Below are 26,754 nucleotides of genomic sequence, written 5' to 3'. Positions count from 1 at the left end.
TTTCCCGTTCAAATCAAAAGTTCCCATTCAATTTTAATCATATGTTTTAAATGAGATAGGTGAGTGGGAGGAGTGAAGAGAGAATTTTTTATACGACATGTGAAACAACTTTAGTCTAATCGTTGGGCTTATATGTGGAATAAAATTCAAACTAGTATGAACAATATTTTTAGTCTAGAGTAGAGATAATTTGATGTTTGGTTACAAATCTAGAGTAATGTTCCTTAATCGAAAATAAAAGTCCCTTAATCAGCGTTCAAACTAGGCCTAAAAGAGGTTAAGTTTGTGCCGTAGACACTTATGTGGCTCCAGTCTAATTCAATTCCTGAATCTTGTATAATTTACAGTTGGGTTGTGTGGTTAAAAGAAAGAAGAAATGCATAACAATAGCCAGGATTACAATGTTAGTTTAATGTACAGAATGAGAGGTCAGGATTAGAACAGTTACACATAGGAAAGTTGAGATTCTTTTTGTAGATGAAGTTAGGGAATGCTGTTTTGAATTGTCAGAAATATGAGCCTTAGGCTAAAGAGGATTGACATTGAGATTTCAGAGATGAATAGAGGTGGTATTGGAAGTACACAAAATTCTTGCAGATTAGGAACTTCTGGAAGAAATAATGTTGACAGGAGCCATGAATTAGATTATGACATTCAATGGTTCTTGAGATTGCCTACAAATTTGATACACTTGGGTGAACCTTGGCTTTGGATAGGTAGGGGTGTCAAAATAAACGAGCGGCTCGGGCTCGACTTAGCTTGGCTCAAGCTGAGCTGAGCCTGAGCTCATAGTTGAGGCTTGATTTGAATTTCTAGCCAAGCTGGCTCGATAAGTTCATTTACACTCCTAAAAAGACAAAAAGGCCTAAACATCTCTCCCTCCTCTCCATCTACAAGTCTACATTAGTGTCCCATCCACTTCCAACCCCACCCCACAAAACACCCGTGCCACCCACGCGTCCTCGTCCTCCTCCCCGGTCGCAGCGCGGCTGGTCCACGGCTAGTTCAGTGGATTCGGGGCATGCCATGCAGCGGACTAGGCGGTGGGATTGCGGACGAGGTAGGGCACGATGGGGATGCCACAGTGTCGACCGACACCATGATGGTGGAGGCGGAGCCGGAGAAGAAGGGCTTGCGGTTCTCCTCATTACCATTGATGATCACGAACTGCATCTCTTGGCGGTAGTTGGAAGCCGACGACTATACTGAGGTGGAAGATGACTCGGACCTCTTGGCTTAATATTGGTAGCCACATGGTTAAATTTGGGATACGATGATTCAAAGAGGTGTCAAGGAGTGGCAGTAGTAGACTAAGGGGCAGATGTTATCACATCAATCCTCTAAATTGATTTTTGTTTGTTTTTTTGCTAGAGGGTAGAAATAGAATGTATATTTAATGCTTGGATCCTTGTGGGCTTTTCCAATTGCACATCTCACCAACTGAAGGAGTATTTATTAAAAGCAACTGCTTTCCTCCTACTCCTTTGACCTCCTCATCCAACCTCCTCCTCTAATCAGGTTTGGACTCGAGCTCTGACTCAAATTGGCTCGGCTCGATTTGAGTCGAGCCAAGCCTAAACAATAAACTAGGCTCGAAATTAATTTCGAGCCGAGCCCAAGTTAGATCCGGCTCGCTCAGGCTCAGCTCATTTACACCCCCTATGGATAGGTAGTGGCTAAAGCTGATCCCAAGTAGATCAGATATGGCTTATGTTAAAGTCTAGGTGAATGGAACTCAGTATAACCAAATTCTGTTGGTTATTTTTACTTTTAGAATGAAAATTAACTGCCTTTTGATGGTATGCAGGCAAGCTCTTCAGTTATTTAAGGATGACACTGTACCTGTTATTCTCGATATTATTAATACTGTGGAAGGGGGTCCCCCAGTTGATGTTTCAGCTGTCCGTTCCTTGTAAGTGAATTACTTTCTATTTCTTTTTTTTCTGTATGAATGCTAATATGATAACAAGAAACAATAGGTTAATTTGTTTGAAATTGAGCTTTTGAGGCTAATATATTCTGCAATCAAATTGGGGAGAAATTTCCTATGTCCTGAAACAAGTGCACTGTGAATTTCAGAGACTCCTGGATAATCACATTTTGGTCATATTTCAGTTTTTCTGTACAAATTCTACTGTGACTGTTGAAGCAGGGATTTGTTCTGATTAGTTGATCATCATCCACTGGCATTTAATGTGTCAAACAACTATAAATTCCGATCTAACAACTGTATTGTCAAATAATCACATGATATTTTTCACTGTCTTTTGTTTCTATGCAAGAAATTTTCCTTCTGATTCTGACAACAAACGTAGGTTAGATGTCATGAGACCGTCCCACCATTATAAAACATCTACAGAAAGGTCGAAAGCATTAGGTCTGATGAGGAAGAAAGTCATCTTGATAGCCAAATTATTCAACTGGAACAGATAGAAAATAGTATCTTTCCATTAGATTACATTATGATGTTTTAGGGATTTGAATCTAAGGAAAAAGAAATGAACTTCAAATTGACTGGTTAGGATTTTAATCTTCAGGCTCAAAATTCTCACAAGATATGACATCCTAGCGGGCATTCCAAGGATCAATAATGACTCTTGGGGAAGTTACATCATCAGTGTCAGCACTAATTTGTATACATATTTTTATTGTTCTATTTTACCTCTAACCTATTATATATCTGCAGGTTTAATCCATAATTCCGCATCCATTCTTTAGCTAGTAATATTATCCTGTCTAAATTCTTAGCAACTTATAATTGTTATATATTATCTTTCCTATCCGTCTTTGATACATTGTCTATCCCATGAAGAAGTAACTGTGATATTTCCAGAGGAAGCATGTCTAGGGTATTGCCTTTCCGCATTTGCTAGTTCAACCTTCTTTTCCATTATCGAAGTGAAATTTTGTCATTTACGTATGCAATATGAAATTTCATGTGCAGGTATGAGCACTTGGCAAGAAGTGCACCAACAATTTTAGATGATTCTCTATCTGCGGATGCGTACCTTAATGTTTTATATATGCCATCTACATTCCCACGTTCTGAGAGATCTAGGCAGTTTCGAGAAGCTACTAATAGTCGTTCCGTATCATCTAGTTCAGACTTTGAAGATGGTCCTTGCAGCAACCTTGACAATGTTCGATATGCTGAATGTATTCACTACTTACAAGAAGTAAGTTGCAAATTGAATTGTTCGAGATTTCTAGTTTCTTGAAAGGGAATAATTAAATATTCTAGATTTTTCTTTACATTCATAAGATGTGGTCTAGACTTGTGGTAGGTTGCCCTCATTGGGCGTCCAACTTTTGCCTCATCTATATCAGGGGAAAAAAGGAAAAGGCAAAGGTTAAGAGAGCATTTTCATGCCTAGGTGGATTGTTGAAGGTTGCTTCCTAGTTTAATGAGCTCAACTGTGATCAATGAATCAAATCTTCCTACTGAGTAACTAGTACTGTAGATTTTAAGGCAAGCCCTTTCTTGCTTGAGCTTTGCCAGCAAGGCAACAATCACAACCAAGCTTAGTCACATGGCTCCCGACTATTTGCAATTGGCTATATGAATCATTTTCTCAGATCATCTTATTTACAAATTCCCCCCTTTTGCTATCCTGAGATAATGTTCCAAAGTGCAGCCTACCCCACTGCTTGTTGTGCCATATGCTTTTGTGATCCTTTTGCCTCTTCACTTGGGATCGAGGAAGTTCCCTTGCTTTGGAGTGTGATTCACAGATACATGATGACAAGCACATTAAGGCAGTTAAAGTCACTTAGACATAAAACGAATAGAATGACAACCAAAATATTAGAGATAAAATAGTTGCATGTCTTATAATTTTTTCCTCATAGTTCTATTATGCAATGATGACCATACTAGTGGCACGTACCATGCCATGCCACCATCTTTATAGCATTCCCATGTGTGCCACTGGCACGCATTTGTGGAGCTCTGCTAGTCTATGACATGTTTGCTTCTCTTCTCTAGTTTTTGTTATATAACTTGTGTTTCTGTTTGTGGTAGTGTTATTTAGCATGTGATCTTACTTGCCATTAGGTTTTCTTTTAACAAATGTCACACTATCTATGTTTATAATTTGCAGTATGCTCGTCCACAAGTGCTTGTATTCATGTTCAAGCATGGCCATTATGGTGATGCTTGCTCACTATTCTTCCCATCCCCTCAGCCATCTGCAGAATCGGCAGCACCACCTTCATCATCATCTCAACGGTCTGATCCTTTGGCAAATGATTATGGGACAATTGATGATTTATGTGATTTGTGTGTTGGTTATGGGGCTATAGCTGTTTTGGAGAACATCATATCAGATAGAATTGCATCATTGTCATCACAAGATGTGACAGTGAGCCAGTTTATAAATGCTGCTCTTACCCGTATATGCAACTACTGTGAAATGCATCGCCATTTTAATTATCTCTACAAATTTCTGGTACTTTATTATCTCTCCAAACCTTGTATCCATCTTTTAATTATTGTAATCCTTATATGCATCTTTCTTTGTTCATCCTCATTTCATTTTGCCTTCTTTTTTCTGATTTCTCCTGACATGAACTAGATATTCATGTCGCTAGAGAATATTAAATGAAAGTTTATTTTTTGGACTTATCCATCTCATGACACATGGAATGAGGCATTTCTTTTTATATTGGTTCAACTTATGGTAATCAATGGAATGCACATTTTATGTCAAGTTACTTTCTTCTGAAAATCCTGTTGATTTGGGTGATGTAGAGTTTCACCGTACGTGGTCTTAGCCATAATACATTTCTTCTTATATTTTTATTTGCTTTATATTATTTGGTAGTACTTTTAAATGGGCAGCCAAATCTGGACTTCTGAATGTTCAATTAAATATGTCCTTGAATGTTGCAAATCTGAAGAGAAAAAGTTAATGGAAATTTAGAATCTCTTTTTGTTCTGTGGCCATGATCTGTCTCCTTTAAAACCATCTCACATCAGAACATTTCTTCAGCTCTCCTTGTTTATCCTGTGAATGAGTTAATCTTTTCTACATTAATGTTCTTAGTCATTGTACAGTGCCATGAATTCAGTTCTGAGACTTGTCTGCTTTAGCATCAATTGCAAGTGTCTAATAGAAACATAATGGTCCAGGTTATCAAAGGAGACCATGTTGCTGCTGGTCTTTGTTGTATACAGTTATTTATGAATTCTTCTTCACAAGAGGAAGCTATAAAGCATTTGGAACATGCAAAGGTATAACTTCTAAATCTATAATGGCAAGACTTTTTCTCTTCTTACCATCAAATGGTTTACCCTATTTTGCACATGCAGACCCATCCATGTTGTATTGATTGTTTATTAGTATACCTGGTGTATTTTCACCTTCATATTTTACATCGGTCAACTTCCTTCATATACATTTAGATTCATATTTATTTATCCTTTTGCTTTCCCATAAGCTTCCTGTGTTTTGAACTTGATTGCAGAGGTAATGTAGTGGTGTTCAGTTTTTTGTCATGCAGATATATGCTGCTCTTGGACATTATGGTCAATAAATATGTGATATCTTGTACTTTTGTCCATTCTGGATTTTCGACAAGTATTTTCTTGACATTTCATCTCTTTTACTGGAGCATCGCTACACCTCTAATGTGGAGCATATTCAGAGAGAGAATAGAATAGAGATCCACCATAGTGGACAAACTATTCTAGACATTTGAATTGACGATCCCAGAATCCCATCACTCATTGTGATATAAAACATGAAAGGTTGACAAGTAGAAAATTTTGAACTACTTCAAAGATGTCCCACCTTTTATCAAGCGATTGATAAATGAGAGATTTTTAAACCTCTTTTGATTATGATTAATACTCTCACTTACTTGAGTCTGAATATGCAAGTACTAGAGATATGCAAAGCATTTTGAACAATGTGGATCTGAAGTTTGATATCCAACAATTTCTTACTAGAGGAACGGCCAACTTGATCAGTGTAATTTTGAGATTCATGTCTTAGGACTGTTGATGTTATGCTATAGAAATGAGACCAAAATCCTTGTAGTTTTGTCAGATTGATTTGATAGAGCATCTAAGTGATGCTTTGGTACTTTCTTTTCTTGTTCTTCCTCACCATGATCCCATTACAGCAATGAAGTGTAATTCTTTTTCCTTATACGAATAGGTTTCCTGTCTATTCTATGCATCATATTAGTTATATCTCTAGTTACTTCTAGGGAGTAGTTGGCTTTTCCCATATATATGAAAGCACAAGCTTAAGATACATGAACTTACTGACAGTGTTTTATGTGCTGTCAGCACATTCCCTGATGACAACATGTCAACATTATATTTGTTGTGCATTGTTTTAAAAAACTTCCGCCTTAACGTCTAGACCTCTGCTTAGATAGAATAAATATAATTAAGCTCTACTTAGGTTCTTGCTAGGTGCCCATCTTAACATCTTTTATTATATTTTAATATATAGATTGACTCTAAAAATTAAAATTATCATATATATCGATGAGCTAATGGATTCCAATAGCTAACTATTGTTCTAAACAAGAATGTATTAATATATTGTTTAGATTGTACGTACTAATTTTAACTTATTTTCTAATTATTATTTGTTCATCTTTTTATCGTCTTGAATTATGGGCACTTGCCTAAGCATCCGCCTAGTGCTTAGGGGCTACATAATCCCTTGTACGTCTATCGTTATAAACCTTGGTGTTACGTGGCACTATACGGTGCTGACACAACTTGGTGTGCTTTATATTAAATCTGGTTCAGACTCTTGTTTCCGTGCCGGCATAGTGCGTGCCTTGCAGAAAGGACTGTGCTGCCCGAGCTCATTGATCCATGCTTACAGATATATGACATACATGTCAGTACATTTATGTATATAGTTGGAGCGGTAAATTGTATATAAAATTTATTCTTTAGTGCATGTTAGAATATAAAATATAAAAAATATTTTTTTAAAAGGGTTGAAGCTTTTAATAATTATTAACATAGTATCAAAACAGAGGTCCTGAGTTTGAGCCATACCTGGCCTTTTTGTCATTCGAAATATATGACCTGAACTCATTTAAGTCAAGTTTACTAGAAGTTAAAGTGAGTATTAGAATATAAAATATATAAAAATTAGTTTTCTATAACAACTTAAGTTTTTATATCAGTCTGTGAGTTAACCGTGTAAAAAGGCTGTGGACAAAACTTGAATTTCCATCTTGCAATAATTGTAATTAGTAAAAGTATGTAATATGAAGAAGATATCAGGCTGCCTTTAATGAGAAAAGTGATTGTATAGGAGGTAGTGGATGCACACACATAATGTAAAATGTAATACATCCAGCAAATAAATTAAATTTTAAAATGTGTGATCTCATTACCATCTTATAAGCAATTGTCTATGTCAGGTTAAACATTTTTATGTAAATTTCATTACAACTTGCTAAAGGTTTTATGCTGTATATTCCTGCAAATATGCATGTCTTTTATTTTGTCCATTCTGCTTGATCATCGTAGATGCATTTTGAGGAAGCATTATCAGCACGACACAAGACAATTGAGGCCACTAAGTTGGTGTCAAAAACAGTTCGTGGAAAAAGTGCTTCGGAAAAGTTAACTGAAGAAATGATTGTGAAGTTCTCGGCTAGGGTATCTATTCAGGTGACTGTCTGTCATTAATGGTGACATGTTTCAATAGGTGACATGTCACAATAAAGCAAATTCTTCTTTTCAAGTTTCATAAAACTCCCAAAAACATTTGGAGCTTATGGATTTCTGTGTGATTTTTTACTTGCTTACGCTAGCACATTATGCCTGATCTGTTTTGTACATTTGATAGCTTTATTATTATTGTCCTGTTTTATTTTGTTATCAATTTTGGCAAAGCATTTCTTTAATTGAACACAAATTTGTTACCTATACAAAGATTTAGAAGTAGGAAACTTATTTATAAAACTGGTTGTTTCGATTTTGGAGTATATATAAGTTTTTATCTATTGAACAATAAACCTCAGGTAATATGCGAGTCAGCAACTAATATATGCTGTGATGTATTTTATTTTACAACTAATGTTATACTATAAAGAGAAGAAGTTTGTAATAAGTAATAGATATTATTTATATCTTATCTCTTTTATCTTTTTTTCTTTTTGATAATTGAATAGCCATATAGGTTTTGACAATGGGGTCACCCTTCTCTAATAATTTGGACAATTGGGTCAACTCATAGAAAAGGGCCAGCTCCAGTGCAGTCAGCACAATTTGTCCTTGCATTTGAACCCCCATCCTCTTGGTCTGGGAGGTAGGATCTCAACCATTTGTGTTAAGTGGTTGGGCGGAATAGAGTATTATCTGATTGAATCTAGATTTTATATACTCCACCATTTTACCTCTTGTAGTAATATAAAATTAGAAAGAGAACTTAGTTAATAGACCTACAATATTGATCTGATTCAATATGATAAATTGACAACAATTGCTCGCCATGATTATCTGAAGTTTTGAACTGAAGGACTGAACTGATTGCATATGTTGATTCTGATACATGTGATGTTATTAGTGGGCAATCACAGATGTCATCCCTTACAAATGGTTGACATCTAGACTCATGTTCTTTAATTGATACTTGATATGGGGTGTTATTACCACATCTTAGCTAAATGGCTTTGATCTTGTCTTCTCTACTAACAGTGATAATTGTATTCTTTGGCCTTGTGATCCATCTTAAACCTTTTGAAACTTTGTAGGTGGATGTAGTGCGATCCCTGAACAATACAGATGGACCTCAATGGAAATACTCCCTTTTTGGAAATCCAAGTGATCCTGATACTTTCAGGTATGTATCCTTTGGTTGATGATATATTCCAATTGCCTTTTTGTATTTCTTAGGTAAAAGAGAAGTTCCCTTAATATTTTGTGTAGTCTATTGTATCAACAAGGATCTTCCTTCTACTGAAAGGCTTTTATTTTTTATTCGGATGTGGCAATTTAGCACTGATAGTGCTTCAACTTCCAACACTCTTATGACTTATGATTCATCGACTATGTACTTGCTCATAATTAAATTTACCTTGCATTACATAATTGGTACAATATATGTCACTCAATAGGAGTGAATCTTTTTTCCTTTTCCTTGGTGCAAACTTTCATACTTATATAAGATATCAGATGCGATATTGAGAGATATTAGAGCATGTACAGTTCCATATTAATTTTCTGTCTAGAGCTTCCAGATAGTCCCTGAATGCTTCAGTTTTGTTATTACATATTAGAGCGCATACAATGCTCTGCTAGATGGATGTATAGTTTTGAAACTAAGTTCAAGAATCTTGTTCTCCTTTCTTGCTAACTACAGATGCCTTCAACTGATTTACAGGAGAAGGTGTGTGGTTGCTGAAACCCTTGCTGAAAAGTATTTTGACCTGGCTTTCCGAGTTATTTATGAGTTTAACCTCCCAGGTATTTGTGTTATTATCTTCATCTGCTATCATTGTAATCTTAGTTTTTGATGTTTGCTCCTACATGGTTTGTCTTATGTTTTTCCAGTTATAGGATGTCTGGCAGTATGTACCGGCATTAATTGGATGAAATCTCTACATTTTTTTTACAGCTGTTGATATCTATGCTGCTGTAGCAGCTTCACTTGCAGAAAGGAAAAAAGGTGGTCAACTAACAGAGTTGTTGAAGAACATAAAAGGGACAATAGAAGCTGATGACTGGGATCAGGTAGAGATTATTAGTTTTCAATTATTTAGAGTTGTGGAAAACCATAATTGATTCTATGCCTCTCTGGCCTCTAAAGTTGGTACTCGTGACTGTACCTAGGCATTCACTATATTGTTACAAAATATTGAATCAGCTTTTCTCTGTTAGATAAGAAACAGAATCTGGATCTGGATCTTAAACGTGAATAGATGTTAAGGCCATTGAAATTTAAAAGTTAAAACTTAAATATTAAAACAATACAGATACCCATAATATGGTTCTCCCTACACTTACAGTTTGCCTTTTTGCTATGGCAGAGATAACAATCGTATGACTGAACTTTTCTTTCTCTTTTAACATTCCGGAATTTCTCCTTTGAAAGGTTATTGTATGACCCAGATGGTACTTCGATTTATCTCCTTCTGTTATCTAGGTACCAGTGCTTGCAGGAGTGATACAGAAGCCTGTAAAAGATTTTTTTTGAGCAATTTTTATATGTTGTACTAGAAATATTCTTGTTATTACACCGACTCTGACAAAAAAGTAAAAACTAAATTGGATAATAATTTTGGAAAAAGTTGGTATTCAACTAACATCTACTAAATAGTTCTCATGGTAATTGAACTTCTACTGGGACCAGAAAGTACTTGCATCAAATACTTTTTTCCCTATCTCAATAGTAATGGGAATTTTCTTAGTAGCATTGATCATCATTACTGGATGTTAAATTAGTAATAATTGTCTCACATTGAAAAGGAAACACAAATTTGCCTCTTATTTCTTAGTATATTTTTTTTCTGGATGAGATTATGCTGTTGTGAAATTCAATTCAGTGACACTAACTTAAGCATTTAATGATTCGTAAGTTTGTTTCCTTGAGTCTCACTGCACCAGCAATTGAGATCCTAAAATATGTTTTAGTAAGTAATGTGTTCATCTGTTGCAATATGAAAATGAAAATAGATGCTGTCATAGTTATATACAGCTATTCATTTTTTATAATATCTTGTATGATGATCTGATATGATGAATTCTTATTATTTAAAATTGGTACTTTCAAATAGGTGCTAGGTGCTGCAATTAATGTATATGCTAATAGACACAAAGAACGACCTGACCGTCTGATAGACATGTTAATCAGCAGCCACAGGTATCAATTTACTATGCTTTCTTAAAGGAGATACACTTATTGTGTTATGCTGTGATAAATTTCTTGCGGAGAGTACTAATTATTGTTGCTTTCCGAACTAACACCAATCAGGAACTACCATGCAACACCACGGGACAAGGCTGTTTATATCATAATGCATTTCCATCTTTTCCTTGCAAGAATTAACATGAAGCAGTAACTGAATAATAGAGATATTTAATGGAACATTTGTGTTGTGCTAAGATATGTGTGAAGTAAAACCACAGCACTGCATTTGCATAAGCAACGTTGTAGATCTGGTATTAAAATCCTAGAATATTTTAATGAACAATTATTGGTTTTTTGAATGTGTTTTCTGTTGATACTGATTAATCTATAATGAAGTTCACAGATCTGATTCAATGGTGTATTGCTCTTGTCTATGTTAGTTTAAGTGAATAAGGAATCAACATATTTTCTAATATATGAATGAAAAGAATCGCCACAGTACTCCCAATAACTTAGATTTATTTACATGTTTAGAATGGAACGTTGCTTAGTAAGCTTGCATCTCAGCAGTCATTGCATTAACTAACTGTCTAGGATATACTTTTCCCCTCAAATTTATATGCAACTTTTATTATACTCTACTAAGTTGAAGCATGTACTATCTCAAGCTTCCTTTATACATATATGCATATATGCTTGTTGTGTTTCATTTCAATTGCATCATATATGCATTTTCCAATTATCTCTTTAGACGTGTACCACTTTCTTCTTTGGCTGGGCTCCTGCTATATGGCCTTATATTGATTACGCGATTGACAATTAAAAGTTCTCTAAAGCCTAAAATGGTGTGCCATTGTCAAGCAAGTGCAAGTGGATCTTTGTCTATTCTCCTTTGTAGCTTTTATTTTCCTTTTACTGTATATGAACCTCAAAAAGGAGCATTATTAAGATGCTTCAAAGTTTAATTAACTTTTGAATTTATTTACCTTACTCAGTATATAACTGCTCGCAGTAAATACTAATCTACTCCCTGCAATTTGCTCTAATCAGTTTGAATTTCAATGCAAAGGCTTCTAATAATAATTCAACACACACACATTATCTTTCTTGCACACATTTTTGGACTTATTTAAAATTTCCTGTTGCTTGAAGCTGACTTATAGCATGCAAACCTCCTGTCTTGGAGCCACTTGTATCCCAATTGGAACTCACTTTTTTCTCTCCTATGCATTGCATGAATGTTGTTCTAGTTTGTGAGGTAGTAGAAGGTCTTATTATCATACACTCGCATATCCTTTTCTCTCTTAGTCCTATACTGTAGAATAGATGCCACACTTCTCATTTTTCCCATGTCGACTTGCAAAAGTGCTAGTCTTGATTGCTAAAGTAAGAAACATCTGTCTAGAAGGATGTGTTTGTTTCAAAGATGTGTAGAGTATTGCTTTTTTACTTACTATGGTTATTCTAGAGAATCTGTTGAATGGTAAATGCTAGTAATAGCTTGACATATTTAACATTTATTTCTAGATGGCATTTCTTGCTAATCTTTGTTCTTTTATGTCTAAAGGAAAGTTTTGGCTTGCGTTGTATGTGGTCGTCTGAAAAGTGCCTTTCAAATAGCATCTCGCAGTGGAAGTGTAGCAGATGTTCAATATGTTGCCCACCAGGTTGTGTTATTACTGTTACAACTATGTTAACATTATTGAGACATACATCCTAATTGCGTACTTATTATTTCAATTCCACTACTATTTGGAATTTGATCGATGGCTACCCATACCAACATTTCATTTTAAAACAAAACTGTGAAGTTTCACCAGAATAAATTAGTAGGAATCCACTTGCCACTTGAGGAATCCAAGAAATGGAGAAAGGAACTTATTAGAGTTGCTCTGGCAGGAAGCAGAATCTTTTCTCCATAAGAGTGGAAGAAACAGGAATTTACACTGCAGGGATTCCATGTTGTGTTGCTTTTTATGAGAAGCAAAAGCAAGTTATTACCATCATACATAGCTTGAACACTAGTATTCTAGATAGAATGGTGGATTTTATTTTGTCCTAGTTAGTGATTATATTTTATGCTCTGTAATTCTTATATCCTTGTGATAATTGTGCAGGCATTACATGCAAATGCGCTACCTGTCCTTGATATGTGCAAGCAATGGCTGGCTCAGTACATGTAAATTTGTATCTACATTTGTAAACTGAGGTAACAGTTTTGTAAGTCCTTTTTTTTTTCTGAAGAACAGCAGTTTTGTGAGTTATAGGGTGCTATTTGTAGCTTGCAGTTTTCCCTCTAGAAAGAAAAGGAGGAAAACTGAGGTATTGTAAACAAAATTTTGCATGTATAGTTCTTTGTAAATATTCTTGTTGCTGCTGCAAATACCCATCCTTCTCCTTTTCCCTGTCTCTCTATTTTCGTTGTTTTTTTTTGGTGAGAGGAAGTGGGTTGGAACCCGTTTAAAATTTCTTTGGGAACATAAAATTGCAGATGATAGCTAAAAGAAAGAAGAATAACGAAAAGAAAAAACATGAAAATGCTCATTCTTCTAGTTTTACTGTTAGTTTTCTGCACGAAGACTGGCAAACACCGCCCAGCAAGGTGCATGGATTTTGTGCTGTCTCGGCTAGTATTCTTTGGTTTTTTTTAAAAAAATATTATTAGATATGCGGTCATTATTATGACAAGTTGCCATCTTCTTCTCTTTTCTGGATGAACAGTTCAGCATATTTTTTGTTTGCAAAGCCAGACAGGCACAGGCTAGGGCTAGGGATAGGGCTAGGGCTAGCAGCCTCCTATCAGGTTCTATGCCTTCAAGAACTCTAGTAGAGCATTTCCGCGTTGGATGGGCTGCAACAAAGTTCTAACATAAAAAATACGCAGATCCAACTGCAAGAAGCAAGAGCCGTATTGTAGCAATATAGGATAGTGTTAAAGAGGTCCATGTTGTATTATGAGAGTTTCTGAATATAAATTCTAACGGTATCGATTAAATTAATACATCATTAATTTTCACATTTCGGGGGGATAAAAGAAGCTAGTCATGTTGTAGGATGTTGTTAGTAAACTTTCTGTTTCTAAGTCCAAACAGCTCAACCATGAAGAAAAAGAAAACCACAAACAACACTATTTTAGAATAACATAGATTGACATAGAAGTCAGGCAAATCACATTAAGTTAAATCGTTTTTATATATGTTTACCTACTACTAAAGACAAATACAAGGCTTCCACAATCTCCAAGTATGCTAGAAGTCGAGTTCAATTTGTGCCTGCATCGTTGAGGCTCAACAATCAAATTGACATTGGCTCAATTATCAGCGTGAAAGCTGTCAGCCCCATCAAGTTCCTGCAAAAAATCATTACAATACAGATATCCTCAGATCAAAATTTGAAATAAAAGCAATGCCTCAACGGGAGTCACCTACTAATCTGAATTTAGTCGACAGAATATGAGCATGATGTCACTAAATCAATTAAACAGCCAAATAACTCCTCTCAAAAAGAATAAATGGGCAGATAAGTAATATCTTTTAACAACTCCAGATCATAGAGATTATATCAATGCAAAGCATGACAGACACTTCCACCGGAGTTGCCATGAACGATTATGATAAGCTCCAAATGCAATTGTCAATCAAGCTAAAATGCTAGCTCCGTGTGCCTTCTGAGATGTGCTTGTAAAACTTAAAAGAAGAAAATTGGTTCAATGATCATAGAAGAAGTGATACTGAACAAGTAAGTACAAGCTGGAGCTAAAATATAGATGATTCAATTTAGACTCTTGTCCTGATCTGAATAACTGCAAAATATATGCAAGTACAAGCTAAACTAGCAGGAATGTTTAATGACCCTAGATTTTCATTGATAAACATATGCAAGTACTATACTCTACCATATGTATGATTCCTATGGTAACTATCAGCCATTATAATTGGATTATGGATTTATGGGTGACCAATTCGAAGTTCTAACATCAAGTATGATGTTGAGCAAGATAAAAGGATTCAAACTTAAGAAAGAGGTTGATTAAAAGGCTAAAATAAAGTAGTTCTCTGGAATATTCAGACATAATTCTTATTCAAAATTAAGTTAGATATAACGTAATTTCCGAAATGTCAAAGGAAAATGATGTAAAGAACATGGGAGTGTTATAGTAATGGACTATCTCAAGCACAAGAAACAACTAAAGGAAATAAGAAGTGAAAAGAAAATATTGATGTAGTAATATCTAAGAGATCTTCCTTGGCAACCTTCCTTGTAAAGAAGACATTTTTGGATAAAGATTATTGGACTTATTGCATTGTATTAATTAATGGTTACTAAACATACTGTAGAAAATCATCCAGTTCTTCCAACTCAGGTGAGCTATACAGCTTCCGAAGATTAAATATTCTTTAACAAGTCATTCAATTCCTAGGTGAAAAGCTTAATGAGATAAGATAAATAAGGAACATGTGTATTTACTGTATCAACTTTTGGTTAAATTTCCTAAAAGCTTTTTAATTTAAGGGTAATTAAGCATTTGTACAATGATGAAACATCTTGTATCTCAATTAACTGATCATCTTGTATCTCAACCAACTGATTCGGCCCAAGACTTTTTCTCCTGTAAGAATTCACGTTAAAGAAAGCTTTATGTCTGATGTTAAGATCCAACCCAAACAATCCTCCTCCTTTTTGGATGCGTACCAATCCTGAAGGATGGACCACTAAGCATGCACAAGAGGACTAAGGCATATGTAGATTAATTTAAGATTTTCCTTTCAATCGTAGAATTAGGCATTTAACATGGTTTGATCATGTGAACCATAAGATCAACATCTTTAACATACTGACTGCCAATGAGCCACATAAGTTCTCAAGTTCCCTGAAAGAATTCTATTTTGAGTTTATAATAGGTCAAGTAACCAACCCCTAGAGGATTAGAATTTAGTTTGAAATTTCAACTGGACATAATTTCATAACCAGCATATAATAAATGAAGTCCACAATAGGCAGCATTTCATAGCCTTAGTTCTGATGGTAGTATACATATTGAACTCAAAAATGCCCGAAAACATGTTTTATTTCAGATGTTCATATTTGTATTGTTTCAATACATTTAAGTCTGATAAACTGGTATGGAAAGCCTCAAACAATATAACCAAATGTTTGTAAAAATTTTCTTTCCATGTTTTTGTTTCCTTAAATTGCTGACTTTTTAAAAACTTTCTTACTCATTTGGCCAAACAAAATGGAAGTTGAACTTGGATAGCACCAAGAGCTAAAAGATGTTTGTCAGGAATACCCTCATTATGAGTATCTGTAACACGACCCCCAAGCATAATCCACTATATTCTATGAGAGACCCTAGACTTCACCTTAACCTACTAGGGAAGAGTAATTTCAGCAACGGACAATTAACTTTAAAAATCATTTGTAACATATTAGATATGCATGAAATACAGATAAATCTATAGGAATAATTTTTCCACAAGCCCTGGAAAAATAGAAGGTTTGTAACAAGTAGCTTGAAGCTATATAGAACTCTAAGGGAAGAAAAGCTAAGAAGCCAATCCTAGATCCTAATCAATAATCACAACTTTTGTTTTATATACAAACTATGAAATGACATCTCAGTAACCTTGGAGCATTCCACATACTTGTAAGTTGTAACAGCTTCAGAAATCCAGGATCTAAGCCAAGTCTACCTATTACTAAGATATCTGACCCATAGCATGAAACTGCAATTACCATAAATGCATCGTCAGTCTTTAGAAATATACTCTTTTTCCATAAGCTAAACTTAGTTGTAAGAATGATCTCCCTGACCAAAATCACAACAGATAAACCAATATGACATTGTAATTCATTCTAATATCCGATATTTTGGTCTATATTTCTATAATAGAAATACTACGGCTTTCTTCGCATATAGCCTTCTAATAGAATTCTTCAAGATGGCCAATCATGAAACTATGCTATTATAACAAATAAAGTTATTGTATGTACATAAGTCTAGGTCCTTGTACGTAAATCTCAAGGTTGATAACCCATAGGCCATAGGTGGTAAAAAACAACAATATAATTAAAACTTTTGCATAGTGCAGAAAGCTAATCCCCGTATCTATGTTGCCTATTGGTAACAAATAGGTGATGGAAAGCAGCCACAATAAGAATCAACATTTGCAGTCCTGTTGAAATGTGTAGAGTTTAATTAAACATTAACTTATTTCAGCAGTCCTACTCAATAACCTCAAGAAAATCCTAAATAGACAGCAATGTCAGAAAGATCACTGATACTATATGCTAAAAGAGTGCAAAATCAAAGCAAATAAGATTGAACTGATCATACCTTACCCGCTCAAATTCTCTACAGAAGCATCCATCCCATCATCACCATCATCGTCATCATCATCTGTTCTCTCATCTTCTTCCTCCCCCTCCTCCTCCCTTATCTTTGCTATCTCTGCTTGTGCCCTCTCCAAAATCTGCCTCTTCTGCACCTCCAAGTCCCTTTGCAAATCCTTCCTTATCCTCTCCAGCTCTGCCATCTGCTGCCTCTTACTACTCTCCATCTTCTCGTATATCTCCCCAAATTTCCGAATCGAATCTGCCAGCACCCCGAAGGATGACCCCGACCCGCCTAATCCCTTCTCCCTTCGGGGTGGTGGCATCCCATCCGACTGATCACCATCCTCATCTTCCTCATCGTCCTCCTCTGACGCGGTGTCCCCAGGACTATCACGCATCTCATCATTACCATCAAAGTAGGCGTTTGAGCTGGCAAAAACGTACTCCCCGGCATCGACGCCACAAGGAAGACGCGGCATCTGCTGCTGCACCTGCGCCTGTGGCAACCGAGATGGTGAAGACATTAAAGAATTCATCCTTTTGAAGTAAACCCAATCACTCCCGCTCGGGACGGAATTCGGATCCATCAACCTCGCCTTCTCCTTCTTGTACTTCTTCTTGAGCGTATCGAGTCGGTTCCGGCACTGGGCTTCAGATCGCGAAGCCTTCGACCCCTGGCAAACCCTAAGTGCCACCTCGCTCCACTGCTCTGATCGGATATTCTTCCTCCCGTTCTGGACGAATCTGTCCCCCCACGCTTCTAGAAGCGCGAAGGTCGACTCCTCCGACCAATCGGCGGCGGGGGAGCCACGGAGATTCACCGGCGTTGCCGTTGCGGCGGGGGGAACCACGCGAGGGGCGAATTCGAACCCTAGCGCGAACTTATCGAGCCGCCGCCTCTTCCCACGGCTCTCCTCAGAATCACCGCCGTTGTTCTCGTCCTCCACGTCGTCATCATCGTCGTCGTCGTCATGGTCGCGGTTGATTGTGTGGTATCGGCGATTGCGATCGGCGCCGCGTTCTCTTTCCTCCTCTTCTTCCTCCACCTCCTCCTCCTCCTCTTCCTCCTCCTCCTCCTCCTCTTCCTCCTCCTCGCCGTCGGAATCGAGGTCGATAGGGTTGTTGTCGTGTTCATCGTGGAAAGGGCGGAGGAATTGGGGAGGATGAAACTTAGGGTTTCTCTGGGGGAGATATCGGTGTTTGGGCGGATAGGGATTGGGAGGATATCGAGCGTCGTCGTCGGTATCGTCCATCTGTAAGAGGATAAGGGGTCGGATAAAGGGTCGGATAAGGGGAGCCGAGGAAGGAATAGGTATAAGTATATCTCTAATTGGTGGAGATCGGCGGTCCGGTGGGTGGGATTGGGAAGTGGGAAGAGATAGAGGAGGAGGCGAGGGCTGGTGAGGAGACTCGTTTCACACCGACTCGTCATGGTGACCGGGTTGGATCGGGCTAACTCGGTATTTTTGCAAATCACCACTTACAATTCGGTTATATTTGTAAAATAAAACTTTGCATCTTACACCCTGCATCATTGGGTAGTTTTTTTGTTTTGTTTTTTGGATTAACTTAAACGGTGGGCCCTATCCCATGGTTTTAGAGACTAAGTTCTCGCCTTAATCTAAGGCTTTAGCTCTAAGTGGTACAGAAGTAATAACTGGGGAAGCTGGAAGCCAGTAGTTAAGATGGTAAATGTCTCCTTATTGGCCCTCCTAAATCCTACACATGCTTGATTGCTTGAGGCTTTTAAAAAACAAGAAAGTAACCTAGGGGGCGACACGTGTATACCTCTGCACGTGCTTCGCGTTGCTTTTGGAGCCCACAGTGATGGCAGATACGGCCCGCCCAAAGCCCAACAACTCGATCAAGAGCGCGCTCTCTCCGCCGTCCGATTACGTTGCGATACGAGCCTCCTTTGTGCCACATGGCCGCTGCTTTATGCAGCACGGAGCTCATCAAAAGCTGAGTCACCTCAAAGCGACAAAATTAAAATTAATATATATATATATATATATATATAAATTTGTGACTCTATTTAATCTCTTAAGAGGTGTAATTGATAATAGTTGGTGGTATTAATAACTTTACTGTTGACAAATGGAACATTTATAATCTTGCTCCCCCTTGCACGTTATTATCAGACTGGCCACCCACCTTCTTCTATCGCTTTCAATGTTTTGACCAAAGTTTATTAATTTCATCAATTACACGCATTATTGTTATTATTATTATTATTATTATTATTATTCCCCATCTTATTCTAAGATTAGGTCATAATTAAATTTTGTTCCTTTGTAAAAATTAATACGTTACGTTGCCACCACAGAGCGAGCGGTGGGGAACGACGACCGTTGTTTGGTAGCAATCATGGACTGACGGACTGATCACTACCGTCGCTTTTGAAAAGAACGGAGGATATGTAACGAGATCTCTGTTATCACGGATTTCGTCTCGTTAAATTAATGGCGATTAGTCTGGATGCAGGGTCACAACCACCACTAATTGCTACTTAGTCTACTTTTAATTAACTCACTCCTTCTCTCTAGGCAAACTTTCTATATGCTCCAATCCGACAACGATAAGATGATGTAAATAATTAAGATTAAATTTATTCTACTTTTGTACTTTACATAAAAATCACTTTACCTCTTAAATTTTTTATTTACTAAGTTAATATATAAATTTAAATTAAAGTATTTCTTATTTCTTATAGATATATAATACATAATTGAGTAATGGTAAGAGAAAGAAGAAGATGGAAAAATTTAATGAGAATTTTTAGTTTGTGAAATAAAATAGATGAATGACAGAAGAAATAATTTTTAAAATAAATCTAGAGTATTATTTTTTAATCTAGAATAGAGGAATGAAGATAGTTACAAGATCAAAAAAAAAGATGGTATAGTGAAAAGAAAAAAGGTGAGAGCTAAGGTAAGTTTAGTCAAAATATATTCAACCCAAGTAATTATTACCGAGGGATATTTTCGCAAATAGTGTGAAATATTGCTGTTGCATTTGTGACACATGTCGCTCATATTGATGCTTCAAAGACATTCACAACTTGTCAGAGAGAGAGAGAGAGAGAGAGAGAGAGAGAGAGAGAGAGAGAGAGAGAGGAGTCCAGTGAAAGCTTCACACCAATTTAAGCCTATTTCTAGTGGTAGTATCAGCAGGGTTACCTCCAAAGTGCAAAAGGTTCCCATCTTAACAAGTCGTAGTAAAGTAAGGAGAAAAAGACAAGGTCTGGTTTCTTCCATTCTTCCACATACCCACATCCTTGTATGAAAAGAAAAAAAAAAATTCATCTTTTATCGGACATTTTGTGGATTTTGGTCATCTGGGTTTCCTGTTTTCTCACTGGAAACCCCAGAAAATCTTCTTCATTTTTTGTTGTTGCTATTTATATGTTTGATCCTTAGGCCTTTTATGGTGCAATCTTTGAGTCACATCGTATTGGGCTTTGGTGTGAATGACAAGGTGATGTTCTTTTTTCTTTGTACTGCGCTGTGATTAGAGGTTTGTTCTGCTGAAACAAATGTTGATCCTTCGAGTTTCACTGATTTCTGCGAGTTTTGACTCATGGTGTTCTTGATTCTTTCTTGATGGATCTTCTCTATGAGGTTTTCGATTTAATGGTCTGCAACTTTGATCAATGTGTTAACTTTTGTCTTCTCTTTTGATGCCATCTCATGAATGTAATGGTGGTGGGGTGTCTGCGGGTTACATTCATAGACCCAATACCACATGAAGCTCCCTTGCTCTTGTAACAACCTTTTTTTTCGTTTTCTTTTTCGTCTCTCACTCTCAGTATCATTCATCTCTTGTCGTTGATTTTTGTTTCTTTTTAACATCTTTGGAGTAATTTTATCTTAGTCTTTTTTTTAAGTAGCCTTGTATCCTGATAACATGATCGTTTGTCAAAGTACTTCTAGATAAGATTAATTGTTGTTGTTTTTTATTTTTTTGCCTCATATTTCATTGTGATACAATCTAATTTAATGTTTATTTTCAGGGACCTTTTGTTTTATTTCTGGAGGGGTTACTGTGAGGTAATGCTGAGGAAGATGGGAAAGGCTTTTGAGAAGGATCAAACTAAAGATGATATAATGTCTTCAGTTCTGAACTCTTCTTCAGAATCTCTTGCACAAAAAAGTGGGCTTTTTAGGTTCCCTGCTCTGCTTGTGAGGTTGAGCACCAAAGGATTATTGGATTCTGATTCAGTCTGGAGCCCTACCTCTCCTCTAGACTACAAATTCTTCAGCAACATTGGGAGCAGCAGTGTTAGATCTCCTAGATCACCAGGCCCTGGTGGGCAACCAAAGAGTTGGGATGCCAGCAGGGTGGGGCTTGGCCTGGTGGATACTCTCAATGAGGAGGGTATGGCTTCTCATAATAAGAAAGTGCTTTTGGGATCAGAATTGAAGACTAATATCCCAGGTTCCAAACCCCAATTTGATGTCATCCCAGGTAATTCTTCAGTAGTAACTCCTGAATTCTTATCTGAAGCCAATAATACTTGCTTGCAAGCACCTGTTAGATCTTGTTCTCAATTGGGTCAACAACAGATGGAGTTAGATTCTGATAAAGTTGAAATGCAAATTAAGAACTGCGATGATGTGCCGAAATCATCGGTTGCAATGTTAGTGCCAAATTATATTTCTGACGGATTGATAAGCCCTTTGTCCATGAGTAGCATTCCACAATCCGAGGACTATACTTGCATTATCTCTCATGGTCCTAACCCAAGAACTACTCATATTTTTGGAGATCTCATATTGGAGACTCACATAAGCAGGTCACTAACTGTGGGTAGCGGCAAGTATTGGGAAGGCAAGGAAGGCTTTCCTAGGGTTGTTAAGTCCTCTGAGGATCTGCCATTCTACCCCTGCAATGATCTTTTTAGCTTCTGTTGCTCTTGCAGGAAAAAACTGAAAGAAGGAAAAGATATTTATATTTATCTGTAAGTGATTACTGTAGGTTTCTATTTTTTTCTGGTTATTAATGGGCTCTCATTTTAAGTGCATGCTTGAATCGATTGACAGGAATTCTTTAATTCTTTCTTCCATATACATTGTAGGGGCGAGAAAGCATTCTGTAGCTCAGAATGCAGGGAGAATTTTATTGCTGAGGAGGCTGAGGAAGAGGAGTGCATGATAGACTCTGCTAGTTCTCCTGATCCATTCTTTTCTGAAGATTGTCTGTTCCAACCTATCAATCACTAAGCACAAAAAAGAAAAGCCAAGGTGAACAGCTTGATCATTCATATCCTAAGAGCTGTTTATGTTAATTTCTCGCAGCCGTGAATGATCACCGTGTACATTCAGCTGTTTGCTTTGTAGCAATGTGTGTGTGCCATTATTGAGTCTGTTAAGAGTCCTTCCTAGGTTAATATGGCCGAAGAAAATATGAATTAGTGTAAACCTTTTCGTTCTACTTATTATTCTGAATGAAGAGGCAATCGCCATTTTATGGCCTTCATTTTCCTTTTATCTCATGGTTGTTGATGAACCAAATGAGAGTGTAACTCATTCGATATGAACTATATCAATATGGAACAACTCCAATATAATATCATCCTTTTGTTTGGTGATGTCTTGTTTATTTCCAGCTTTATTCCAAATTGGAATAGTTTGGTGGTGTGTGTTTATACTTGAACTTGTGACAATGTAAACAAACTTGTGCTATCATACAACAAGACCTCTCTTAGAAGCAAAGCCCACACATTCAAATGTACATGTGCACATAACAGAAACCTTCTGCATCTGAAAAACTTCAATGTTTCTACATCAATGGAATAGTTTGCTATGATTACAGATCTTGGTAGGCTATGTTGGTGATTTTAAAATTTCAAACCTAAGAAGAGTATTTCTTTCTCAACTATCCTAACAAAACTCTTTTAACTTTAGAAACTTTGCAGATCTTAATATCTCCATATGGATGGTACCAAAAACTTACCCATAGTAATCTCCTCGAAATCCATTTTTTTTTCACCCAAGAAACTGTGAAGATGGACTCTTGTGTTGTCCTGTAGCTCCGACCCTTTGCAGTCCTGAACTCCTGACACATGCTCCAAAGATTCCAAAGTTGGCTTCTTTCAAGGAAAACAATGGGCGAAAAGGCGACATGGTTCGACAACACATCAACGCTGACGAGCATAAATCCAAAACATCTCACTGCGTGCCTTAAACTAATAACAGTTTCCCAATCTTTTAGTTATCACACAGTGAGCTTCATGTTAAGAATAGTTTGTAACATATCATTATAATCTCATATAGACTACATTCTTCAAAGAGTAGACAAGCAAGGGAAATAAAGTGATAAAATATAAAGCAGAACACAAACGTGCAAGCAGAGAAAGGCAAGCTTGTTCCATCACACCTTGGTTTCGCTTTTACATTTCTCAGTTGTATCTCCACATGATACAGCAATTAGTACAACCGAATTGCAATTTAAAAGAGTACATGCTTGGAATAATATAGTGGATGGCCATGGACAACATTTTGTGCAACAGGAGAATTTCTTTTCAACTGGGATATCCTGTATAATGCTACTCTTTCCAAGCATGAGAATTGAAAGATTTATTATGTTGATGATGACTCATCTGACTAGTGTATCAGGAGAATCATTTTGATTTCTTCTGATCTGGTGCTCTCGATCCTATAATATTGCAAACAGGTTGATCTGGTGAGTGAAGCAAGCGTAGTGCAGGATGAACTTTGAGGTCACGCATTAACAACTTCTGGCCAACATCTAATTCGCTTATGTCAACATCTATGTATGGTGGGACAATGTCAGCAGGGCAAAGATACTTGACTGTCCTTTTTATGGTGTTGAAGTAAGCCCCTGCAAATGTCAATTTATTACAGAATAAATTATTGGCAGAAAGGCAATTGAAATGTTAAAAATTAGATAATATGAATAACCAAATAGGAATACAACCAATAATAGTTCCAGAATATATCGCATTTGCTGCAAGAGAGAATTTACTAAATATACATGTAGGTATATATATATATATAGTACTGCAGTGCATGTTGTAAGTTGAGCTGTTCTTTGGCAAATAATATAAGGTGTCAAAAAAAATGAGTAAATAAAGCAAAAGTTTCTTTGTTGTTCTGTGCATGCTAGAAATTCATGACTCAGCAGTGGTACATTCAATGATGAAAATAAGCGGCTCGAACTTGGAGAACTAAAAATAAAGAAAGAGCAAGAGGTTCTTGTTGATGCTGAGAATTATTAATTTTTTAACTTCTGTTTCAGACAGGTTAAATTTGATTCTTCATAGGTTGAGTAAGTGAGAGAATTGGTGTGCTATGATCCTAAAACCTTGCTTATAGCCTTATACTATAAAGAAGTACCCATCTGAGCCTCTTACCACCAATATGGGTTGAGTTCAGTGAGTTACCACCAATATGGGTTGAGTTCAGTGAGATTTCAACTTAACCTTGACAGGACTCCACAAAGAGTTGAAACTTCTACGTCAGCTGTCAATTTTATGGCAATCCTTTAAAGTAGGTGCAAGGTTTCAGTCCACAGCAAAATCAGGCAAGGGAGGTGCTCGTTATGGGACCAATAAAATCTAGTAGGTAGAGTTATCTATGTCAATGGATGCAACTTACGCTCATGCAATCCAAAGCAACATCCAAAGTTCCTCTAGACATTCAAAGAGTGTTGACCAGGAGGAAAGCAAATTTAAATAAGACTACGGATCACTAGTCTGTAGTTACTGGTAGACAAGTAAGAGATCTAAAATTTCTCAGTGGTAAACTGGTAGTCTACAACTTTACATTGTCTACTACTCTACCATAACAAAACATAAGCTTGATGTGAAAAGCATACTATCTAGGCTACTGATAAGCCTGTGCACAAGTATTCAGATCAATTAGTCTTTTGCATATTATTTGGTTAGGGTTTAAGAAGACCTCACAGCATGCAACTACATTCAGACAAACATGTAGTCTTAGTACAACATACCTTTCCTAAGTCCAGGGGATGCATCTTCTCCTCTGTATACAAGAGGAACATCAACTTTGAGTAATGCAGAGGATGGAGCTCTCAGAAAAGTCACATTGAGAGGAGCATCAGTGCCCGCATCAAGATGCAGCTAACACATTCAAGAGAGTAACATCAGATAGCAATGAAGATACTATTAATGGCAGAATTTAAGTGTGTGTTTATATCAAGCAATGCAAAATTAACTGAACAAGTTCTCTAGTCAAAAGAGAATAACAAAAGAGCGTCACTGTTCTGTACTTCTTGTTTCTAAATAATCTTTAAGAGCATTGTTAATAGAATTAAGTTGGAACGGGTGGTGAGAACACCAAAGATAGCTAATGTAATTGTTCACAATTTGCACTATAGTAGAAGTAATAAACTCTAGCAATGAACTCTGCACTATAAACAAGGATTAAGCTGGGTCAAGCAGGACGAATAATGAAACTATTTTACTATAGTAGCTCATGCTGCTTTAGAAAATTGACAGAATTAAACCCTAAAAACAGCATAAGCTACTCAACATTAATAACAGACTTGCATCAAAAACCCTGTCTCAGGTCAAATTTACACTTTGCATCCTACATATATAGGCGAGATTATTCCAATTTTCCGATAATCTATTGAGATTCTCCGAGGATGGATAATTGAACAGGATGGTGAAACTTTTACTTGAAAGGATTGGCATCCTAATTTTCACTATTAATTAGATCAATATTCAGTTATTAAGGTTGGACTTAACATTGAACAAGCGCAAGCGCAATGTTATCTCCATTAATCAGTATTCTAACCCTTTTCCACTTCCTCCACAATTGATGCCAAAAAGTTCAAATCTTCCAATCTTAAATCACGTTACTTAGAGCACATCTTAAAAGACAATCATAAGGAATGTATATATTTTGCTTCGATCAGTATCAAATCAAGTAGCAGTGGAATACTTCATACCTTTCGGGGCAAGACGCGGACTTTCTCGACGAGCTCCCCTTCCCCGCTGGCCTCTGACCACACCTCGAGCTCGAACAGCCGGGAGAGGAAGAATGATCGCCCGACGTGGTCGACGAGTTTTCTGATCTGCTTCGATTGGACAGAGATGAGGCGCTTGTTGCCGCCCTCCTGGCCGTTGGCTTGCTCGAACACGATGCTCGGAACTCGCCACGCCTTCCTCTCCTTTGCCGCCACGTTCTTCCCCGATCCGGATCGCGGGATCGCGAGGATAGTCTCCGCGTGTTTTGGATCGGGTCGAGGGAAGCCCTCGAGGTAGTCGAGGGGAGGCGAGAGGTCCTCTAATTGGAGGGCTGCAGCAGAGGTGGAGAGAGGGCGGAGGTAGTGGTGGAGGAGGGTAAGGGATTTTAGGGCTTGGGGAGAGCGGCGGAGCAACATTTGGAGGGCAGAAGAAGAGCGAAGAAGGCGACGGAGGGAGGGAGGAGGTTTTAGGTAGGTTTTTAGCTCGGGAGTGATGGATTGCCTTGCGATTCGTGCAGGGAAATTTGGGCCGCTGGGCACGGGCTTACTAGTTACTATTAGAGATGCATAGCTTTGGGCCAAAATATGAATTTTCTACCGAGTTAGAGAAAGCTTTAGGTTAGGTACTTAT

General features: G+C 37.1%; 4 protein-coding genes across 8 annotated transcripts in view; 2 read left to right on the top strand and 2 right to left on the bottom strand.

Annotated features, from left to right (window-relative positions):
• Positions 1-13,233, top strand: part of LOC140788639 (uncharacterized) — a 34,396-nt gene extending 21,163 nt beyond the window's left edge. For both annotated transcript variants that reach the window (XM_073137986.1, XM_073137987.1), the window contains 11 exons: positions 1,808-1,912; positions 2,945-3,176; positions 4,101-4,448; positions 5,132-5,233; positions 7,508-7,651; positions 8,737-8,825; positions 9,366-9,448; positions 9,600-9,715; positions 10,759-10,844; positions 12,400-12,499; positions 12,950-13,233. In XM_073137986.1, coding sequence (XP_072994087.1) covers positions 1,808-1,912; positions 2,945-3,176; positions 4,101-4,448; positions 5,132-5,233; positions 7,508-7,651; positions 8,737-8,825; positions 9,366-9,448; positions 9,600-9,715; positions 10,759-10,844; positions 12,400-12,499; positions 12,950-13,015 — 1,471 coding nt within the window. In that variant the 3' untranslated portion in view covers positions 13,016-13,233. The remainder of the gene's footprint in view (positions 1-1,807; positions 1,913-2,944; positions 3,177-4,100; positions 4,449-5,131; positions 5,234-7,507; positions 7,652-8,736; positions 8,826-9,365; positions 9,449-9,599; positions 9,716-10,758; positions 10,845-12,399; positions 12,500-12,949) is intronic.
• A 729-nt stretch (positions 13,234-13,962) lies between these two features.
• On the bottom strand, positions 13,963-18,814 carry LOC140788965 (uncharacterized). 2 transcript variants are annotated; one of them, XM_073138522.1, is made up of 2 exons: positions 17,170-18,814; positions 13,963-14,181 (listed from the first exon to the last, which is right to left on the bottom strand). In XM_073138522.1, exon 1 carries the CDS (start codon positions 18,419-18,421, stop codon positions 17,171-17,173), a length of 1,251 nt encoding a protein of 416 aa, XP_072994623.1. In that variant the 5' UTR covers positions 18,422-18,814; the 3' UTR covers positions 13,963-14,181; position 17,170. The 2 variants fall into 2 exon arrangements, with proteins under 2 accessions (XP_072994623.1, XP_072994624.1); XM_073138523.1 differs by having other exon boundaries at positions 17,175-18,562.
• A 1,417-nt stretch (positions 18,815-20,231) lies between these two features.
• Positions 20,232-22,758, top strand: LOC140789749 (FCS-Like Zinc finger 10-like). 3 transcript variants are annotated; one of them, XM_073139559.1, is made up of 3 exons: positions 20,232-20,409; positions 21,181-22,128; positions 22,246-22,758. In XM_073139559.1, exons 2-3 carry the CDS (start codon positions 21,221-21,223, stop codon positions 22,388-22,390), a joined length of 1,053 nt encoding a protein of 350 aa, XP_072995660.1. In that variant the 5' UTR covers positions 20,232-20,409; positions 21,181-21,220; the 3' UTR covers positions 22,391-22,758. The 3 variants fall into 3 exon arrangements, with proteins under 3 accessions (XP_072995660.1, XP_072995659.1, XP_072995658.1); XM_073139558.1 differs by having other exon boundaries at positions 20,393-20,645; XM_073139557.1 differs by lacking the exon at positions 20,232-20,409 and having other exon boundaries at positions 20,416-22,128.
• A 749-nt stretch (positions 22,759-23,507) lies between these two features.
• On the bottom strand, positions 23,508-26,727 carry LOC140789723 (uncharacterized). Its single transcript, XM_073139527.1, has 3 exons — positions 26,106-26,727; positions 25,143-25,272; positions 23,508-24,011 (listed from the first exon to the last, which is right to left on the bottom strand). The coding sequence occupies exons 1-3, from the start codon at positions 26,538-26,540 to the stop codon at positions 23,791-23,793; spliced, it is 786 nt and encodes a 261-aa protein (XP_072995628.1). The 5' UTR covers positions 26,541-26,727; the 3' UTR covers positions 23,508-23,790.
• Positions 26,728-26,754: the final 27 nt, after the last annotated feature.

Source organism: Typha latifolia, chromosome 5 (genome assembly GCF_019914945.1).
Source record: "Typha latifolia isolate L0001 chromosome 5, TyphaL0001v2, whole genome shotgun sequence".
Classification (NCBI taxonomy): Eukaryota; Viridiplantae; Streptophyta; class Magnoliopsida; order Poales; family Typhaceae; genus Typha; species Typha latifolia.
The sequence above is the reverse complement of the archived record's forward strand: the minus strand, read 5'-3'. Positions and strand labels throughout refer to the sequence as shown.

Coding starts and splice junctions, on each gene's coding strand:
- LOC140789749 (XM_073139557.1), top strand. CDS start 21,167: ATGTTTATTTTCAGGGACCTTTTGTTTTATTTCTGGAGGGGTTACTGT. Junction 22,129..22,245: donor AAAGATATTTATATTTATCT/GTAAGTGATTAC, acceptor TATACATTGTAG/GGGCGAGAAAGCATTCTGTA.
- LOC140788965 (XM_073138523.1), bottom strand. CDS start 18,421: ATGGACGATACCGACGACGACGCTCGATATCCTCCCAATCCCTATCCG. Junction 14,182..17,174: donor TCTGTAGAGAATTTGAGCGG/GTAAGGTATGAT, acceptor GATTTTTTGCAG/GAACTTGATGGGGCTGACAG.
- LOC140789723 (XM_073139527.1), bottom strand. CDS start 26,540: ATGTTGCTCCGCCGCTCTCCCCAAGCCCTAAAATCCCTTACCCTCCTC. Junction 25,273..26,105: donor TCCGCGTCTTGCCCCGAAAG/GTATGAAGTATT, acceptor TGAATGTGTTAG/CTGCATCTTGATGCGGGCAC. Junction 24,012..25,142: donor ATCCCCTGGACTTAGGAAAG/GTATGTTGTACT, acceptor TGACATTTGCAG/GGGCTTACTTCAACACCATA.